A 17,792-nucleotide genomic window follows, 5' to 3' on the forward strand; every position below is an offset into this window, starting at 1 on the left:
GGATAGCTGAAGATCAGATCTTCATCAGAGCCCCATGCAGGTGTCACACTGATACACATAAAGCATGAATACAGCACAGACAGCTGAAGAGCAAATCTTCATCAGAGCCTCATGCTGGTGTGTCACGGATCCATGTAAAGCATGAATACAGCACAGAGAGCTGAGGCGTAGGCCTTCCTCAGAGCCCTATATGGGCATCACACTGATATATATATATATATACAGCATGGATAGCTGAAGAGTGGATCTTCATCAAAATCCCTTATTGACACATGCAAAGCATGAATGCAGCACGGACAACTGAAGGGCGGATGCAGGAAAGGCAAGTTTTAAAAACAAGGAAAGTTGCACACTTTTTATTGCTAATAAAGAGCAAAAATGTAAGAAATGAAATCTATTTTGCGAGGAGACCAGGAAGCAGGTGAGTTGATGGCATCCAGCCTGTGTCCTGTTCGTTCCGAGGTTTGGCTTCCTGCAGGGGCTTTCGTTCCCGTACACCTACTGTTTGGCCGGCGGACGCCTCCCTGCTTAATGTAACTCTCTGCTCAGCCCGGACACTGTTTCAAGACGTCAGCTCTAATTGTACCGCAGAGCGCAGTGAGAGAAACCAGTTGTGGAGAGGAGTCTGCTTCCAGCTCGCTTTTCCAGGCCTCCAGTCGGGTTCGGAGCGCTCCCCTCTGCCAAGCATGGAATGGGGGCTTCCCCCTCTCCCTCTCTCTCTCTCTCCCTCTCTCTCTCTCTCTCTCTCTCTCTCTGTGTCTCTCTCTCTCTCTCTCGACACAGGCTTGAGGTGGACGTCTTTGCTGCTGTGAGCGACAGCCTGGCCGTGGAGACGCCTGCGGCTCATTTCTGTGTTTGGGAGAGGGGAGCCCGGATTTGTGAAACCCTGGAGCGGAGAGATTTCTGCAGCCAATTTAGAGTTGGGGAAGGAGACACTCCCCCCCACCCCCCAAGAGTACGAGTCTGTAGGAGGGATCACAGCGAGGCATCGATGGAGAGAAAGCGGCTGGAGGAGAGACTCCTGCTTAATTAGTCTGATTGAAGGGGGAGTCCCATTATAATGGGTCTGTGGAGAGATTCAGGGGTCGGGGGATCCCAGTACAGTAAGTTTCTGGGTAGACGTAGAGTTTAGGGGACCCCCCCTTTAAACCAGGGTGCAATTTTGAATCGGACCGCCTTGGGGAAAAGTGTGTACCAAACGTTGCTGCCCTGCTTTTAGTGTCATGAGAAATAACGCCTGCAGATTTGAAAGTGCAGCCTCTGCCTCCCCCGACCTGCGCCCGCACGCTCCCAGGGAACACATCCCCCCCCCCGTGGTAATTTCAGCCACCTTGCGGGGAGGGGCAGCTGTCACCCAGCTTACGTAAGCATTGCCAGTCGCTGCGTACCCCGCGTAAATTGCTTTGAAAATTCTCCTGCCCCTGCACGGAAATGACTTGAGGACCTGGGGGTGCTCGGTACTTGGAGGGTGCTGGGGACCTCCGCACAGGGAACGTCTTGCCATGCACCGGCCGAGCCCGGTTGTAATGAATTACGCCCCCTCGTTAACAGCGTCCCAGTCTAACGTTCGTTTCATTTTTGTGTGTCGCCATCTCCATGCAGACAAGCGGAACGGGACCAACTTCCAGCAGTGGCAGCTCTTGGACAGGATACTCCAGCAGATTGTCCTGCAGGACGAGAGAGGGGAAGACCCCGACGTGGCGCCGCTGGACAACTTCAATGTTAAGAACATCATCAGGATGTAAGCATCGGGCTTCCTTAAGGCTTTTCCATCTGAAACGAATGGTGAATGTGGTCTGCTGCGCAGGTGCTGCTCGTTCAATGGCGGGAACGCCCTTCACGTCTTTACGGGGTTTCGTACCTGGCTGGGAGTCGGCCCTTCCGATATTTTAAGAGGGTGGTGCTGTCGGGAGCTGGTGGGTGAATGGCCCAGCGAGGAGCCTAAGTGTCTTCCTTCGGAGATGCGAGGGCGAGTTAAGAGGCCTGGCATTACCTGCAGTTTTGGATGCTTGAGAATAAAGCTTCTGTTCCCACAGCTGCAGAATCTCCTCAGTGCCACCCTGGCAGCCGGGTCTTCTGTCCCGTTCTTGCATTGGTTGGCTGCGTGCATGGCTGCCCACCTGTTTGTCCCTGCTCCCCTAGCCTGCGTTTGGAGGCCGTGACCTCCCCCCCCCCCCCCCGTTTCTGAGACCGAGTTACAAGATGCTGGCATCCCGTCGCATTCTTAATGGCATCGGGAGGGCAGAGAGCCTGGAAGGCGAGGAGGGTAGAGGTAAGGGAGGGTGCGCATAGGACGAAGGTAAAGAAAGTGTGAGGAGCCGCCAAGAGAGAGCGAGAGAAGAAAAGGGCTGAGAGAATGCAGGAGGAGGGAAAGCAGGGAAATAATGAAAGCAGACACAGCCGACAACGGTTGGAACATTATAAAAACAAAAACGGGAAGATTTTTGGAGAGATTTTCACTAAAAGATTTCTTTCTGTGCATAAGAACAAAAGAAGTTGCCATATTGGGTCAGAGCAAGGGTCCATCAAACCCAGCAACTTGTTTCCAACAGAGGCCAAACCAGGCCATAAGAAGCTGGCAAGTACCCAAACACTAAGAAGATCCCATGCTACAATTTCTTATTGATTAATAGCAGGTAATGGACTTCTCCTCTAGGAACTTATCCAAACCTTTTTAAACCCAGTTACACTAACTGCTGTAACCACATCCTCTGGCAATGAATTCCAGAGCTTAACTATGCGCTGAGTGAAAAAGAATTTATTCCAATTTGTTTTAAATGTGCCGCATGCTAACTTCATGGAGTGCCCCCTAGTCTTTCTATTATCTGAAAGAGTAAATAACTGATTCACATCTACCCGTTCTAGACCTCTCATGATCTTAAAGACCTCTATCATATCCCCCCTCAGCCGTCTCTTCTCCAAGCTGAAAAGTCCTAACCTCTTCAGCCTTTCCTCATAGGGGAGCTGTTCCATCCCCTTTATCATTTTGGTTGCCCTTCTCTGTACCTTCTCCATCGCAATTATATCTTTTTTGAGATGCGGCGACCAGAATTGTACACAGTATTCAAGGTGCGGTCTCACCATGGAGCGATACAGAGGTATTATGACATTTTCTGTTTTATTAACCATTCCCTTTCTAATAATTCCCAACATTCTGTCTGCTTTTTTGACTGCCGCAGCGCACTGAGACTGCAAAATATTTGCAAATGCAGAACAGAATCTCCTAAACCTCGCTGCTGAATACAACCCTGAGCTGCCACAGGGAAGCAGGAGCTTTTCCTTGAGGTTACAAGCGGGCACAATGCAGTCAGTTCTTAAAAGTGTGATCTTGGTAAGGGGGGAGGGGGGGTGCCCTGTCTGTCTGTCTGGGAGACTGCCAGATAGATTTTACCCTCCCAGGTGGAACAAGGGCAGCGAAGCAGCTCTGTATTAGCGAGCTTTCTGGCTTGAGGAGCGCGCCCTCTTTGCAACATCCTTCTGCGTTCGATTCAGCTGCAGAGGCAAGTTCACTGCAGACTCCATTACTGGGGAGGGTGCCTGTGGCTACCCAGCAAACACTCACCCATCAATGTATGTGCAAGCTCCTTCCCTCTTCTTCTTCTTCTCCTCCCTGCCTCTCATTGATCCAGCTGTGCACCCACATTGCACAGCTGTCCTTGGGAATTGCATTTTGTAAATAACAGGCGGCTTCACCCCTCTCGAGTGAGGGAAGGGCTTTTTGTAACCCAAGATCTTTGAGACAAAATCCTTCATAACCTAGGAACTCTCGGGGGAGATAGAGAGGGCGATAGAGAGTGGGGAAGCAGTAGGTGTAGGAAATAGGGGGGGGGGTGAGGTTCCTGGGTGCCGGGCATACGCTCAGTCTCCTGGGAAAGGAGAGGTCCAAAGTAGGGGAGAATACAACGCTGACTGTCAGGGAGTGGTGCATGGCTCCGTCTGGATCCAAAGATGAGGAGTTTAGATGGCTGCAAGGTTTCAGTGCATTCCTGGGAGGGAGGCGGCTGGGTTCCCAGTACGGACCGCAGGGCTACTTGGCTGCACTTCCCAGTTAGGGAGAAGAAGCCCTTGTGTGGCTGACAGCTGGGGGATATCCTTAGCAGAGGGGGCTAGCGGGATACTTTCACGGCAGGGTGGTGGCCACAGCTAGATTAGTGCAGGCGGAGAGGCTTGCACGGCCGGCGGCTGAGAGTAATGGTCCTCATCTGTCAGCATCTGCAGTGCTGCCGTGCCCACAGAGATCCTGTGCCCACACAAACGCGTACATCCCTTTTCCTCATCTGGCGGCAGCCTCAGGCACCGGTGTAGTTCTTCTCGAGCAACGCTGGTGTACGTCTTGCTGTGGAGCGCTGGATGCACGGCCATGCAGTGTGTGGCCATTTTCAAAAGCCTTTTCACGCTTGGAGACAGCTGAACTGATCAAGGCCTTCCAGATAACACCCAGATAAAGATGTCCACTGCCCTCCTCTGTTTTCACACTGTCTGAGCGCTCCCATGCAGAAGCCGCATTTAGAAAGCCAGCGCCTTCCCTAACCCTTAGTTTGGCCTCTACGACGTTCCCAGCATCCTGGCCAGGGCCACCACAAGCAGGGCAACCACCCCTGCTATGCCAAGCCAGAGGAGGGAGGGGCGAGCATGCGAGCGCAGAAGGAAAGGGGGCAGCAAAATCATCCTGGGCACCGAGCCCCCTTACCCCTGCCCTGTGCCTCGTGGTCACCCCAGTAACCTCTTTAAACCCCCCTCTCTCTCTCTTTTGCACTCTCCCTCCCTCACTGCTCCATTAAAGTCCCTTTGCGTCCGTCCCGTTGCTTGCTTGTTCGCTGGAAGTCTGCTCCAGGCGCGCGCCGTCCTCTCGCTGAGAAACGGAAGGAAAGCTCCTTTTGCCGAGGAGGCGGTGAGGGCAGACGTCAGCGTGCAGGACAGTGGTAAGCATAGGGGGGTGGGGGATGGGGAAGGTTAGGTAACAGAAGGGGGGAGGGGTCCGGGTGCTGGTCAAGGCCTGCAGATGTACCGCCCTGCGGCGCTTTTGCCATTGCAGTGCAGAGTTTGGGGTTTGATGATTGCACGGCGGGTCCGAGATTTCCGGATGACGTTCCTTTTCCTCACACTGCTGACTGTATTTATTGAGTTCGGATTTTTAACACAGCACCCCCCTACCCAGGGACAGATTAACAGAGGGCTCCAGATTCAGTTGGGCCAGGCCGAGCCAGTCCCTCCCGTGCCCCCCATGGCCTGGATGGACTTGCAGTTGCCGTTCCCGTAAGAAAAGCAGAACGGCGGATCTGACAGAATCGGGCCTGACTGAGCCCTGTAGCTTACGGGCAATGAGTTGGCGGAGAATCTTTACTTCCCTCAGCGTGGCCCCCGTGGCCGGTTTCCCCGACCTCCCCCCCCCCCCCCCCCCGGCACCTTCCTCCGTCTCCTCCATTAAAATCACTGCCCCCTTCCCCCGGCGGGGCGGGGATCCCCGTGTTTGCAGTCGCTTTTTGGTTCCAGGGCTGCCATCTGTACTGCGTGCCTGCAGCTCGCGGGAGGCTGGGGGGGTCTCACCCACCATCAATTGGTTTTTTTCCGCCCAATAAGTGAGAAGTTATGCAGCACGGCGGTTGTTCTGCCAGAACAGGAAAGGTATAATTAGTAGCAGGAGCTCCTGCAGCATCTGAGAGGAAGGAGCCTGCCCTCCCTGGCAGGGAGTTAGAGGAGGAAGGGCCTGGATGAAGGCTTGAGTCCCAGGCGCTGTAGCGTTTCGCGTGTTAACCTACGCTCCTGGCTGCTCCGCTCAGTGCGCAGGAGCATTAATGTGTGCAAAGTTTTGGTCAAGAGGATGCTGCATCCAGGCGAGAGCTGTAACATCACCGCACGTGCATCAGCTCTTGCCCTAACGCCATGCCAAGTAGGGAGGAACATGGCGTCAACAGAGGGGCCTACAGCCAAAGCAGGCCAAGGTTTGCGTAGTATTTAACTGGCTGTGAGGTCAGCTGGCAAAAATGATTCACTGTCCTGCAGAAAAGGGCTCATGACAATAGGTGAAGAAGAGGCGAGTGTATTCCCCAAAAACCTAAATCAGGGTGGGCCGTGGGCCCTAGACAGCAAGCGCCGTGCGCCAAAATCTAACCTAGGCTTGGCTTTCAGTATTTCCTGCTCTGACTTCAGTAAGATTTCAGCCTGCAGGCGCCTCTGACCCCAGTACAAGGGGGGCTGCTTCTCTCCCCTTCCTTACCCCGCGGCACAGGCCTCTCCCCCACTCCCACGGCAGATTTTGGCCTCTAGCTGTGACGGATTCCCCTGGCTTTCTCCGTGGGATGGCAGTACAAGGACAGGAGAGGGGTGGGAGTGAGGTGTTGGAAAGGGAGACGCTGCGATAGCTGCCGTGCCTTCAGCCGTATGAAATTCCCCAAGCCCCCTCCCTGCGTTTCGCCTGCGCTTCTGAGAGCGGCCGTGTTAGCAGGAGTCACGGAGTACCTCACGCTCTGCACGGGCCGCGGCCCGTGCCCGAACTTATCAGATCCCGATCCATGTGGCTGACTTAGCGACACTGCCGAGCGGAGCGTCCTGAGCGGGGGCAGCTCCCAGACTGGCTTGGCAGTGACCCCTTGCAGCACAGACACAGGGCGAGTAGCCCCGCTCACCTCCTGCGCTCCTGAAATGGTCTGCAGGCCATGAATGGTTCTGCTCTCACCCCGGTGCGGCCAAACCATCTGATCCGGGCCTGGCTTTCCTGGATTTGTGGTTCCGATGGCCCCCCCCCATCGATTTCTCTCGGAGCTCGTCTCCGTGCATGGAGCCGGGGATAAAACCAGGACCGGGTCAGGCTGTTTGGTCGGCCCGGGCTGAGGTGACTGACCCATGCGGGGGTCGTCCCTCGGAGGGTACGGCCGAGTCTCACCAGTGTGCATTTCCCCTTCCAGGTTGGTCAACGAGAACGAAGTGAAGCAGTGGAGGGAGCAAGCGGAGAAATTCAGGAAAGGTGAGTCTGCTCTTCCACGGGTGACGGCTTCTTCCGTGTTCTATTTTCTGGGACGTTTCATCCATTTCTGGTTTTACAGCCCCTGCACACAGGTCCCGATTTCCCTTAAAAAAAAACCCCAAAAAATGGAGGAACTGTAGTGAGAATCTTCAGAGGGGTTTTTTAACGTCCTCCTGCTCTGAGCGCCTCCCATGCGTCCAGCTGTTTGCCGGGTGACTTGGGGGTGTTGCAGGGGCACTCCGGGGCAGAGTTAGGTTAGCCGGGTAACTGCTCGCGCTGGAGAGCAGGCCTGGAGTCCCCCACAGACGTCTATCCGGCTCCCTAGGACTTCAGCTCCTCTGTCCTGCGCTCCACTCAAAATCAATCGTGACATTTAGCTGGCTCTCCTCCGGACAAAGTGGCCCGTCCACTGCGCTACTTGATTATTGACCTCTAATGAGTCCAGGCATGCGGTGGGATAAGCCCAGGACCGGGCGAGCCTGCACTCAGCTTCCAGGAGACACCCCCAGCAGGTAGAGTAATTTCAGACAGTGCCCGGTCAGGTTCCTGGATGGAGAGTTTAGGTCAGTCTGGCTTTCTGATGACCCAACCCCACCCCCGCCCTTCACCTATTGCATTTTGGTACCTGTAGTTCCAGCTGCAGATGGAGGAAGCAGAGACTACAGGTACCATGATGCCGTGGGAGGCACCGGACAAGGTTCCACCTCCGAATTCCGAGCCCTTCAGCGGCTCTGTCCCCGTCTGTCTGCTTTTCTATGCTAACTCGCTCTCTCTCTCCCAGGTGGGTTGCTCTTTCCACTTTTCTTTCAATCTTATTTGGTTTTTTTCAAGTTGCCCATGTCTCCCTCTCCTCCTCGTTGCCAGCAGGACTGAAACTCACAGAAGCCGAGGGGTGCAGCAGGTTAAGATGAGAACATGTATGTTAAGAATCCCACTCACAGGGGCACATCAGAGGGCTCCCAGGACCCCGGGGTCCTCGCCTTTAAAGGCAACAGGTCGGGGGCTTGCAGATGGGTGGAGCAGACCCAGGAGCCTTTCGCTCACCGCTCAGCACCAGCAGAGCTTCCGCATCCCGTTCCTTCGTGCAGGAATGGCTCACGGGAATCATCCGCCCAGTCAGAAGGTGCCTGTGCGTGCTGGAGTGCCAGGGACGTCCTTTCCTCTGGCTAATTCCTGTCACCGAAACAAAAGGCACGGCCTGGTGGTTAGAGCAGGGGCCTGAGAAGCAGGGAAACCCGGGCTCAAATCCCACGTCTCTCACCAAATCATTTCACCCTCCATTTCCTTGGCAGAGAGGTAGACTCCAAGCTCTGTGAGGCAGGAAACAAATACTTCCTGTGCCTGAAATATGATCCAGGGTGAGCTTGAGCTTAGAAAGACGAGCAATGAAATCCCAAATCATTTAGCGCTTCCTACTTCCATTATGACTTATGTCGCCCCTCCAGGCATAAGTTTTGGAAGGCTCCTCCTACTCAGCCCCGCCCAGTGCAATAATTCAAAATACACCGGGGGTGCCGCTGTGCTCCCTTTCATCAGAGCCGGCATCCCGCTGACACACAGCAAGCAAGAACGTGGCAGGGACAGTCAAAGTGGATTCAGGGAGGGACTTCTATGATCCCAGGTGCACTCCTGTTGTTCTGGAAATGCACAACACACACACACACATACACACACATACATACATACACATACACACACACACATACATACACATACACACACACATACATACACACAATACATACCAATACAACACCACTACAGACACATACACCATACATAACACAGACACACATACACACACACATACATACATACACAGACACACACATACATACATACACATACCACATACATACACATACACACACATACACACACACACACCTACACACATACATACATACACACAGACATACACACATACATACACACATACACCTCTACACACACACACACACACACATACACATACACATACAACAACACAACACACACACACACACATACACACATACATACACACATACACACATAACACACATACACACATACACATACATACACATACACACACATACACACACATACATACACACACATACACATACATACACATATACACACACATACACATACATACACATATACACACACATACACACATACACATACACACATATACACACACATACACACACATACATACATACATACATACACACATATACACACACACACAAAGCACACACACACACACACACGGAAGCACACTCTAGCAGGGCTGTCAAACTCCAGTCCTCCGGGCTGCTTCTCAGGATACCCAGCTCATGTAAATGCCGAGCGGGTGCTGAGCGCCAGATCAGTCTGCAGCCCTGGAGGACCGGGACGCCACCACGCCTGCGTTGGACCCAGGCCGGCAGATGCGATGAGTGGACTGGTCTAATTCTGACCCTTACCCCGCCCCCCCCCCCCCCCCTCCCTGTGTTGACGGAGCAGGAGCCACGTGGTGACGCCCGCTCACGCCCTGCCCCTGCCTTCCTCCCGCAGAGCACACGGAGCTGACCAGCCGTCTGGAGAAGAAGGAGAGGGAGTGCGAGAGCAAGACCCAGGAGAAAGACGAGATGATGAGGACCCTGAACAAGATGAAGGACAAGCTGCAGAAGGAGTCCGTGGAGCTGCGCCAGGCCCGGGAGCAGATGGCAGAGCTCCTGGGCCAGCTCAGTGACCTCTCGGTATGATGCGCTCGCTCCCCCCCCGAGCCGGGCGCACGGAGCCCTATGAACCGTATGAAGTATCTTTTAAGGAGGAGTTTGGAAGCCATAGTGCCTTCTTTCAGGGCAGCTTGGCGTTAGAAGCCAGTGCAGCCAGTTTTATTCTCAGTGACGGGGGAAACCTGCGGGGAACTTCCCGGCGTTTATTAAAATCCATTGTCTGAAAGGGTCGTTCCATAGTGGATTCCATTGCTGGGAAGTTACCCGGGGACCTTGAACCCGGGCTGTCACCCTGCAATGGATTCTGCCACTGCTGGCCTGATTGATAGTCGGAGATGGGCAACTCCTCCTCTCCAGGGGGCGCAAACAGATTTGATGTTCATAAGGTGAACAGTCAGTGCAGAAGGAAGTGTTTGCCTGCTGTAAAGCAAATCTAATTTAAATAAGGAAAGAGATAAATGCTGAGCATTTTATTTAGCAGTTCTTAAGAGGTCGAACTGGCCATCCATTGGCGTCACCATCCAAGATATGTCTAGATTTTGCCCATTGTTAACCAGAATAACTGGAGATTGAGCCTTTACACCTTCATGGTCAGGAGAGTTCTTGTACTTGTTATGAGAATCTTAATACATTCTGCTTTGTTTTCCAGCAGGGCGGTACCATAAACTTCCCTCTCCCGCCACCTCCCCCTCCTGGTGGGCCATTTTCTCTGTCGCCTTCCCTGATGTCTGACGATATGCCTCCACCACCTCCCCCGCTGCCATTCTCTTGCTTTCCTCCCCCTGCTCCTCCACCGCCACCCCCAGGGGGACCCCCGCCCCCACCTGGAGCACCACCATTCTTCAACCTGGGCATGGCAGCCCCACCCATGACCACCTTCAGCAGTGGGACAAGCCTGAGGAAGAAGTCGATACCTCAGCCATCGCACCCCCTGAAATCATTCAACTGGTCCAAGCTCAGCGAGGTAAGTGACTCCTTACCAGCCGTCTCTAAGTTCTTAGCCAAGCGATAACACTGGGAGAAAGCAACTCCAAACCATCCATCTGCAGGCTCTTAGCCAAAGTATAACATTGGGGTAAGCAAGTCCAAACTATCCATCTGCAGGCTCTTAGCCAAGGTATAATATTGGGGATAAGCAAACTCCAAACTATCCATCTGCAGGCTCTTAGCCAAGATATAACACTGGGGGTAAGCAAACTCCAAATCATGCATCTGCAGGCTCTTAACCAAGCGATAACACTGCTAGTAAGCAATTCCAAACCATCCATCTTCAGGCTCTTAGCCAAGGTATAATACTGTGAGTAAGCAAATTCCAAACCATCCCTCTGCAAGCTATTAGCCAAGATACAATACTGGGGGTAAGCAAACTCCAAACCACCCATCTGCAAGCTCTTAGCCAAGATATAATACTGGGGCTAAGCAAACTCCAAACCATCCATCTTCAGGCTCTTAACCAAGGTATAATACTGGGGGTAAGCAATTCTAAACCATCGGTCTGCAGGCTCTTAACCAAGGTATAATACTGGGGATAAACAATTCCAGACCATCTGTCTGCAAGCTCTTAGCCAAGTAATAAAACTGGGGGTTGGGTATCATAAGAAGCAATTAATGACTCTCTCATTCAGTAATGCTGATGTGAACTCAAGGCCTTTCTGCTTATAATTAATATTCTACTCAATTTCAGATATTATTTGTAGTACTTAACAAAGAATTAAATATATAAACAAATACATAAGAACATGCCATACTGGGTCAGACCAAGGGTCCATCAAGCCCAGCATCCTGTTTCCAACAGTGGCCAATCCAGGCCATAAGAACCTGGCAAGTACCCAAATACTAAGTCTATTCCATGTTACCGTTGCTAGTAATAGCATTGGCTATTTTCTAAGTCAACTTAATTAACAGCAGGTAATGGACTTCTCCAAGAACTTATCCAATCTTTTTTAAACACAGCTATACTAACTGCACTAACCACATCCTCTGGCAACAAATTCCATAGTTTAATTGTGCATTGAGTAAAAAAGAACTTTCTCCGATTAGTTTTAAATGTGCCACATGCTAACTTCATGGAGTGCCCCCTAGTCCTTCTATTATCTGAAAGAGTAAATAACTGATTCACATTAACCCATTCTAGACCTCTCATGATTTTAAACACCTCTATCATATCCCCCCTCAGTCGTCTCTTCTCCAAGCTGAAAAGTCCTAACCTCTTTAGTCTTTCCTCATAGGGGAGTTGTTCCATCCCCTTTATCATTTTGGTTGCCCTTCTCTGTACCTTCTCCATCGCAATTATATCTTTTTTGAGATGCGGCGACCAGAATTGTACACGGTATTCAAGGTGCGGTCTCACCATGGAGCGATACAGATGCATTATGACATTTTCCGTTTTATTAACCATTCCCTTCCTAATAATTCCCAACATTCTGTTTGCGACTGCCGTAGCACACTGAGTGGGCTTTGATCTCCTAAGTCTTAAGCCAGCGGGCCATAGCTCATTCCTTTCTGTTTTCCCGCCGCATCATTTGCAGGAAAATAAGGTTTCCTATCATCCCCCTGTCCTTCGACACTTAACTCTGTAACCCTCTGCACGACGGGTAGAGAGCGACTTGGTCTTCTCCACAGGGGTCTGCCAAAGTGTCTTGGCCATGCCTGTGCCGTCTGTTAAACCAGCGATGAATCTGGCAGCAGGACAAGGTGTTCTGATGGGCTAAGAATTTAGGGCTTCTTGCAGCCACCACCTGTGGGAATGTGCAGAGGACTGGGCAGCCCCGTATGTGAGCAAAAGGTTAAAGCCTTGGTTTCAAGTTTGTGGCACATGCTCTGTGGTGCTGAACATCTTAAATCCAGATATTTGTTTATTATTTTTTGATCTAGTAGCTTCTTCCTCTTCCCTTGGGCTTCCAGCAGAATCGGAACCGACACCTGCTAGGTGGGGCCATGGCTCCAGCAGCCTTCCTTTATGTCTACCCAGGGGCTTCTTCTCTAATATTTTGATCCCTCCAGTTCCTCCTTTCATGACTTAACCAGGGCAGCGAGCGGCTTCGGCGGGAGGCCACCGACCAGGAGCCCTCTCAGAGCCCGGGCTCCCATGCATAAGCGGTGCCCTTGTACAGTGACTTCCTCCTGCACCCACGGGCACCCCCAGCCCTGGCTGTGACCCAAGTGACAGAAGCCAGTCCTAGGGGCTGACCCCAGATTCCCCACAGAGCAGCACCCATTGGGCTGGTCTAGGAATACAGACTGTGTGCGCTCAGCATCGTGTCAGGAGCAGCCTTTGACTGGTCAGTTCCTGGCTGTTAAGGACCGGCCGGGCTTAGGGCTCCGCCAGGCTTTCATTAAGCAGTAGGAATTTCCCTCCCGTTCAGACATTATGATTTAATTACGATCCCTCCCCCTCTCTTCTCCGGCAGCTAATCCCCTTTTGTACGCATGTAGCCTCTCACCTCTTCTGTTTTGTTGCTCTCTTTGCACAGATAATTGTGTCTGTGTTGAGTTTGGCCTGCAGCCTAGCAATCTACTTTCTCTCAAATTAAACTCACATGGGGGCCCGTTCCAGTGTTCCCAATGAGCATCTCGGGACCTCTGGAATGCAGAAGGAATTTCTCCCTCTCTTCTCTTCTGGTGTTTAACTAGGACGAAGTGAAATATGTGCAGCGCTGGCTGAGCTCCCACCCTGTAATCTTCCCCATTTATTAAAGGATTTCGCAGAGACGCCAAGTGACCCCATTCCTGGGGGTGGGGGGGGGGAGACTTCAGGCTGCTTCTGGCTTTCTGACGGCACCCGTTCTTGATTTCGAAGGGAGGGCGCACGACTACAAATCCCGCAGTGGTTAAAAACCCAGCGCTGACCTAAAGTCTCCCCTCCGGAGCTGGGGATGAGTTGGCAGCTCCGGGGACCTTCGTGTACTGATTATTGGAGATTATTACGGGATACTAGGGACGCAAAGATTGATTCGCATACACTTAACTGACCGATTGGCTCCGGCTCCTGAGGACCAGGCCACTCAACCATGAGTTTGCCAAATGAAATCCAAGGGAGCAGAGACGACCTTGGGGTGATCATGTCTCTCCCCTCCTGACCTCAAGGTAGTAAAACAGTGTGACAAGGTGGTGGGCAGAGCCAGGGGGCTGCTGGTGTGCACAGACAGAGGCCTAACCAGCAGAAAAAGGAGACGATAATATGTCTGTACAAGTTAACAGTATCATACCGCCAAGGAACTCAGTGCGTTACAGCAGATTCGGGCATTACAGTTTTATAGGTATTCACTCCGATTCACAGGTTATGGTTCGATTAAGATACAAATAACATTTTAATCACAATTCAGGATAATTCTGGTTACCAAACACAATTAGGTTTAACATACATGTAGCACGTATGTTAAAACAAGTACAAGTTATGGTAGGGTAGGTGGGCATAATGCATGTTTGTCATTGGCGAGAGCTCGTCTGAAGACTGTACCTCGGCAAGGGCACAGACAGAGGAGAGGCGGTCCGGACAAGAAATAGCAAAGAAGTGCAGGGTCTGCACCAAAAAACTCTCTCAGATGAGACTTAAGGAGACAATCAGATGCCTCAAAGGTAAAAAGAATGCACGGGAAGGAATCCCTTTTCAGTGGAAAGATCATTCTAGAAGAGAAGGGCATAGTGTGAGAGTCTAAATATTTCTGTGCAGTGATGGCGGCGGAGGCAGGGTGCGGCCTCCTGGTGGAGAGGGTAAGAGAACCCCTATTTACAGAGGCATGAAGGGGACGACGGAGAGAACTGGGGCCAAAGGCAATGCAACAGGAAGTAAATTGGCGCAAACTAGATAAGTATCAAAGCAAATAATGGTAGATAAGGACCAAAAGGCCCATCTAGTTTGCCTGGCAGCGGTTTTATGCAATTTTCTACCCAAAGGGGTACAAATTTCCACATGGAATCCAAGCCCTAATCCCATTGAGTCTCCATTGGGTTGCAAGTGCCGCTCTGTGCAGGTTTCCCCTTGCCTTTCAGGAAGCAGAATATAGGCCAGATCACTGCTGCCCTGGGCTGCGACTCCACCTCAGGGAAAGCAGCGGGATTTACGTTCCTTGTCTGCGCTCTGATTTTATGTTTATTGTTTCATGTTCAGAAACTCCCAGCTTGCTTTCAAGCAGGAGTAGAAAAGCCAGGACCCATCTTGCCTGGAGTCAGGTGGTTGCCTTATTAATAACGTTTAGTAATACTGAAAGGATCCAGGTCACCTGTAGGGTTGTCAGCCGTCCCTTAACATAAGGGATAGACTAATCCAGTCCTTGCTTTACCCTGGCACTGCTTTCATTCATGGACGATAGAACTACAAGTCCCAGCATGGCATGCGGTAAACCCTGGGATTGGATTAGCTTACTCCCTTATGATTTGGGGTCAGGCCGGGTCAGTCTGAGTCCATGATGGCGAACTCCAGCTCTCGAGGGCCACAAACAGGCCAGGTTTTCAGGATATCCACAACGAATATGCATGAGATAGATTTGCATACAACGGAGGCGGTGCTTGCAAATCTCTCTCTCATGCATATTCATTGTGGATATCCTGAAAACCTGGCCTGTTCGTGGCCCTCGAGGACTGGAGTTCGCCATCGCTGTCTTATGGCAGTCAGAAGTACAGTCCCTGGTTCCGGTGACTGGGACAAATGGCTGCTCTCTGCTGGACTAGCGGCCACAGCTTTATAGCACCGAGCCATTCCCTTGAGATCATCGGATCTGATCACTCCAGGGTCATTGTCCTGCTTGGTGCACATCGCCTCCCCACCCACCTCCTCTGCATGAAGTCCTGAGCCCCCCTTGGATTCATGCATCCTAAGTGCGCGACTCTGCACATTTCTGTTTGGCGCTGAAATACACTTGCCAAGCACTCGTTCGCGTCTTGGAACCTGGGAGTCCGACCGCATGAGCGCAGTGAGGCAGAACCCAGGCTGGGTGTCAGTCTGCCGTGAAGAAACGGCACCAGCCGGCACCCAAAGAGGTGGAGAAGTTCCCCCCTCTCGCGGGATGGCTTCACAGCAAGTCCTACAAGTAATCATGAGCTTTATTGCCACAGAAACGCAGAAAAGAAACATTTCCTGTTCACCCAGAGAATCCTGGGAAATGTAGTGGCATCTTATGTTTCACTTAGCTTTTCCCCCATGGACCCTAAGGGCCTGATTTTCAAAAGCATTTTCCTGCTTAAAATTGGGTTTCACGTGTGTAAATGCACTTTTACCCGTGTGAGTGGAGGCTTTTGAAAATTGCTACAATACAGGCCATTGAATTGTCCACAGGATTTACTCGCTTAAGTGCACTTTTAAGCACTTAAATGGCTTTTGAAAATGTAACGTTTACGTGCGTAACTCCTTTGAGAATTACCTCCTTACTGCACTTATTGAGCCTGAACGTGACTCGCCTTAAGCTACCAAAGTAGAAAGCCTGAGCTAAATCCACAATACGCACTTAACGGGAGAGAAAAGTCTTTGCAAATCAGACCCAAAGGGGCCATGACTGGTCAAAGCTAAACAACCGCATTCCCCTCGCAGCCCCTGTACTACACAGCTTGGCAGGAAAAATAATCCACATTACAGAGGAAGAGACCTTTTCAGAGCAAAGCAGGCCATCCGTCTTCATTCTGGACGGTTAAGTTGGGGGAGCATAAATATTTTTATTTAACCGAGGGAGTCGTTTACCCCAGCAGCTGCGGTGTACGGGGCCCTGGTTTCACTCTGATCAGAAGCTGCTTGCGTCTTTCTGGCTGGGAACCACCGGTTCATCTGCAGCCGAAGAAGGGAAGCTTCCCCGGCCGCTGGCCCTGGAGCAGAACGTAAGGGGACGAGCCCAGAAACCGGGCAGCAGGGCCAGCTTGGTGGCAGCGCTGCGCACAGCTACACGGAGGGACCGGGCTCTGACTCCTGGGCCGAGGTTGGGGCTGCTTTGCAGGCGGGGGGGGGGGAGGGGAGCCCCAGTTACTGTGCCGCAGGCGGGCTTAGGGTCCACGATTACGGGTGATCAGGTGCATGTCCCTTGGCCCTGCGCTGCCCTGACTGCGCCAAAGTGAAGGTTGAGAGGGGAAGACGAAACGGGGAAAAGAATTGCCAGGGAGTTGGGAGCGAAGGCTCCCAGCCCTGGTTCCCATTGTGCTGGAAGCCCAAAGTGCACGGGGGTGGGTGGGAGGGAAACTGTCTGTGAAAAAGATGAACCGGAACAGCAGATAAAGACCACAGGACCCATCCGCCTGCTTCAATAACCCTGGCCATGCCCAGTGTCTGAGTCTACCCTCCCTGCCCCACTCCTGACACTCCAGGCCTTCTAAATTCCCATCGACCACCCCCTCCTTGTCTGCAAAAAATGCCTTCCTTAGGTTACCCCTCCTGCATCCGTCGCCCCTCCCCCAGCCTCTTATTGCTTCTCCTTCTTCTGCTAAAAATAAAATAAAAAGAGTGCATCACGTTACTATAACTGCAGGCCCGCTCGCCTGCCAGTCCGGTGAGTTTTCTTCTCTGCGCAAGTGTGACGCTCTTACAAGCATAAGAGTGCCTTGCTTACAACATGGGAACGGTGCATTCAACCCAGATTAGCAGTGAAGTATTCCCTGTACGTACCTGGATCAGTCCAGACAGTGGGTTATGTCCCCAATCCAGCAGATGGAGTCAGCCAAAGCTTTGAGGGGGCGTCACCAGGAGTGCTACTACCCCCTCTGCAGGAGTTCAGTATCTTCTGACTCCAGCAGATGCGAGTAGTGAATCCGGGTTGCTCCCGATTACCTCAGGCAGTTCTTGTATTTCTTCTCTGATTTGTCTTTCTCTCTGCCTACTTCTTCTCTTTGGATCAAGTTTGTTTTAATTAAAAAAAAAAAAAAAAGTTAGAGGGCTAATTGGGAGGCGTGGCTTCCCTCGGTGTCTGTCTTGCTCTCTCTTCTTCTTCTCTCCTGCGAGCGGGGTAAGTGAGTGTTGTTTTGTTTGCTTTTTTCCCTTGCTTGCAGCTGATTTTCGACGGAGGGGCTCGCGGAGGCCTCTAGGACCGGCCCCTCCGCGTTTCTCTCCCTTGCCCGCGGCCATTTTCGCGGCTCCTCGTGGGCTGCCTTGCTTACAACATGGGAACGGTGCATTCAACCCAGATTAGCAGTGAAGT

The 17,792-nt window shown here is 51.9% G+C and overlaps 1 protein-coding gene across 1 annotated transcript in view; it reads left to right on the forward strand.

Annotated features, from left to right (window-relative positions):
- The window catches only part of DAAM2 (dishevelled associated activator of morphogenesis 2), a 443,570-nt gene that overhangs the window by 247,771 nt on the left and 178,007 nt on the right, over positions 1–17,792 (forward strand). Inside the window, exons 11-14 of the mRNA XM_029592931.1 lie at positions 1,603–1,741; positions 6,906–6,964; positions 9,515–9,699; positions 10,328–10,642. Coding sequence (XP_029448791.1) covers positions 1,603–1,741; positions 6,906–6,964; positions 9,515–9,699; positions 10,328–10,642 — 698 coding nt within the window. The remainder of the gene's footprint in view (positions 1–1,602; positions 1,742–6,905; positions 6,965–9,514; positions 9,700–10,327; positions 10,643–17,792) is intronic.

The sequence above is a fragment of the Rhinatrema bivittatum genome, chromosome 3, assembly GCF_901001135.1.
Source record: "Rhinatrema bivittatum chromosome 3, aRhiBiv1.1, whole genome shotgun sequence".
Lineage (NCBI taxonomy): Eukaryota > Metazoa > Chordata > Amphibia > Gymnophiona > Rhinatrematidae > Rhinatrema > Rhinatrema bivittatum.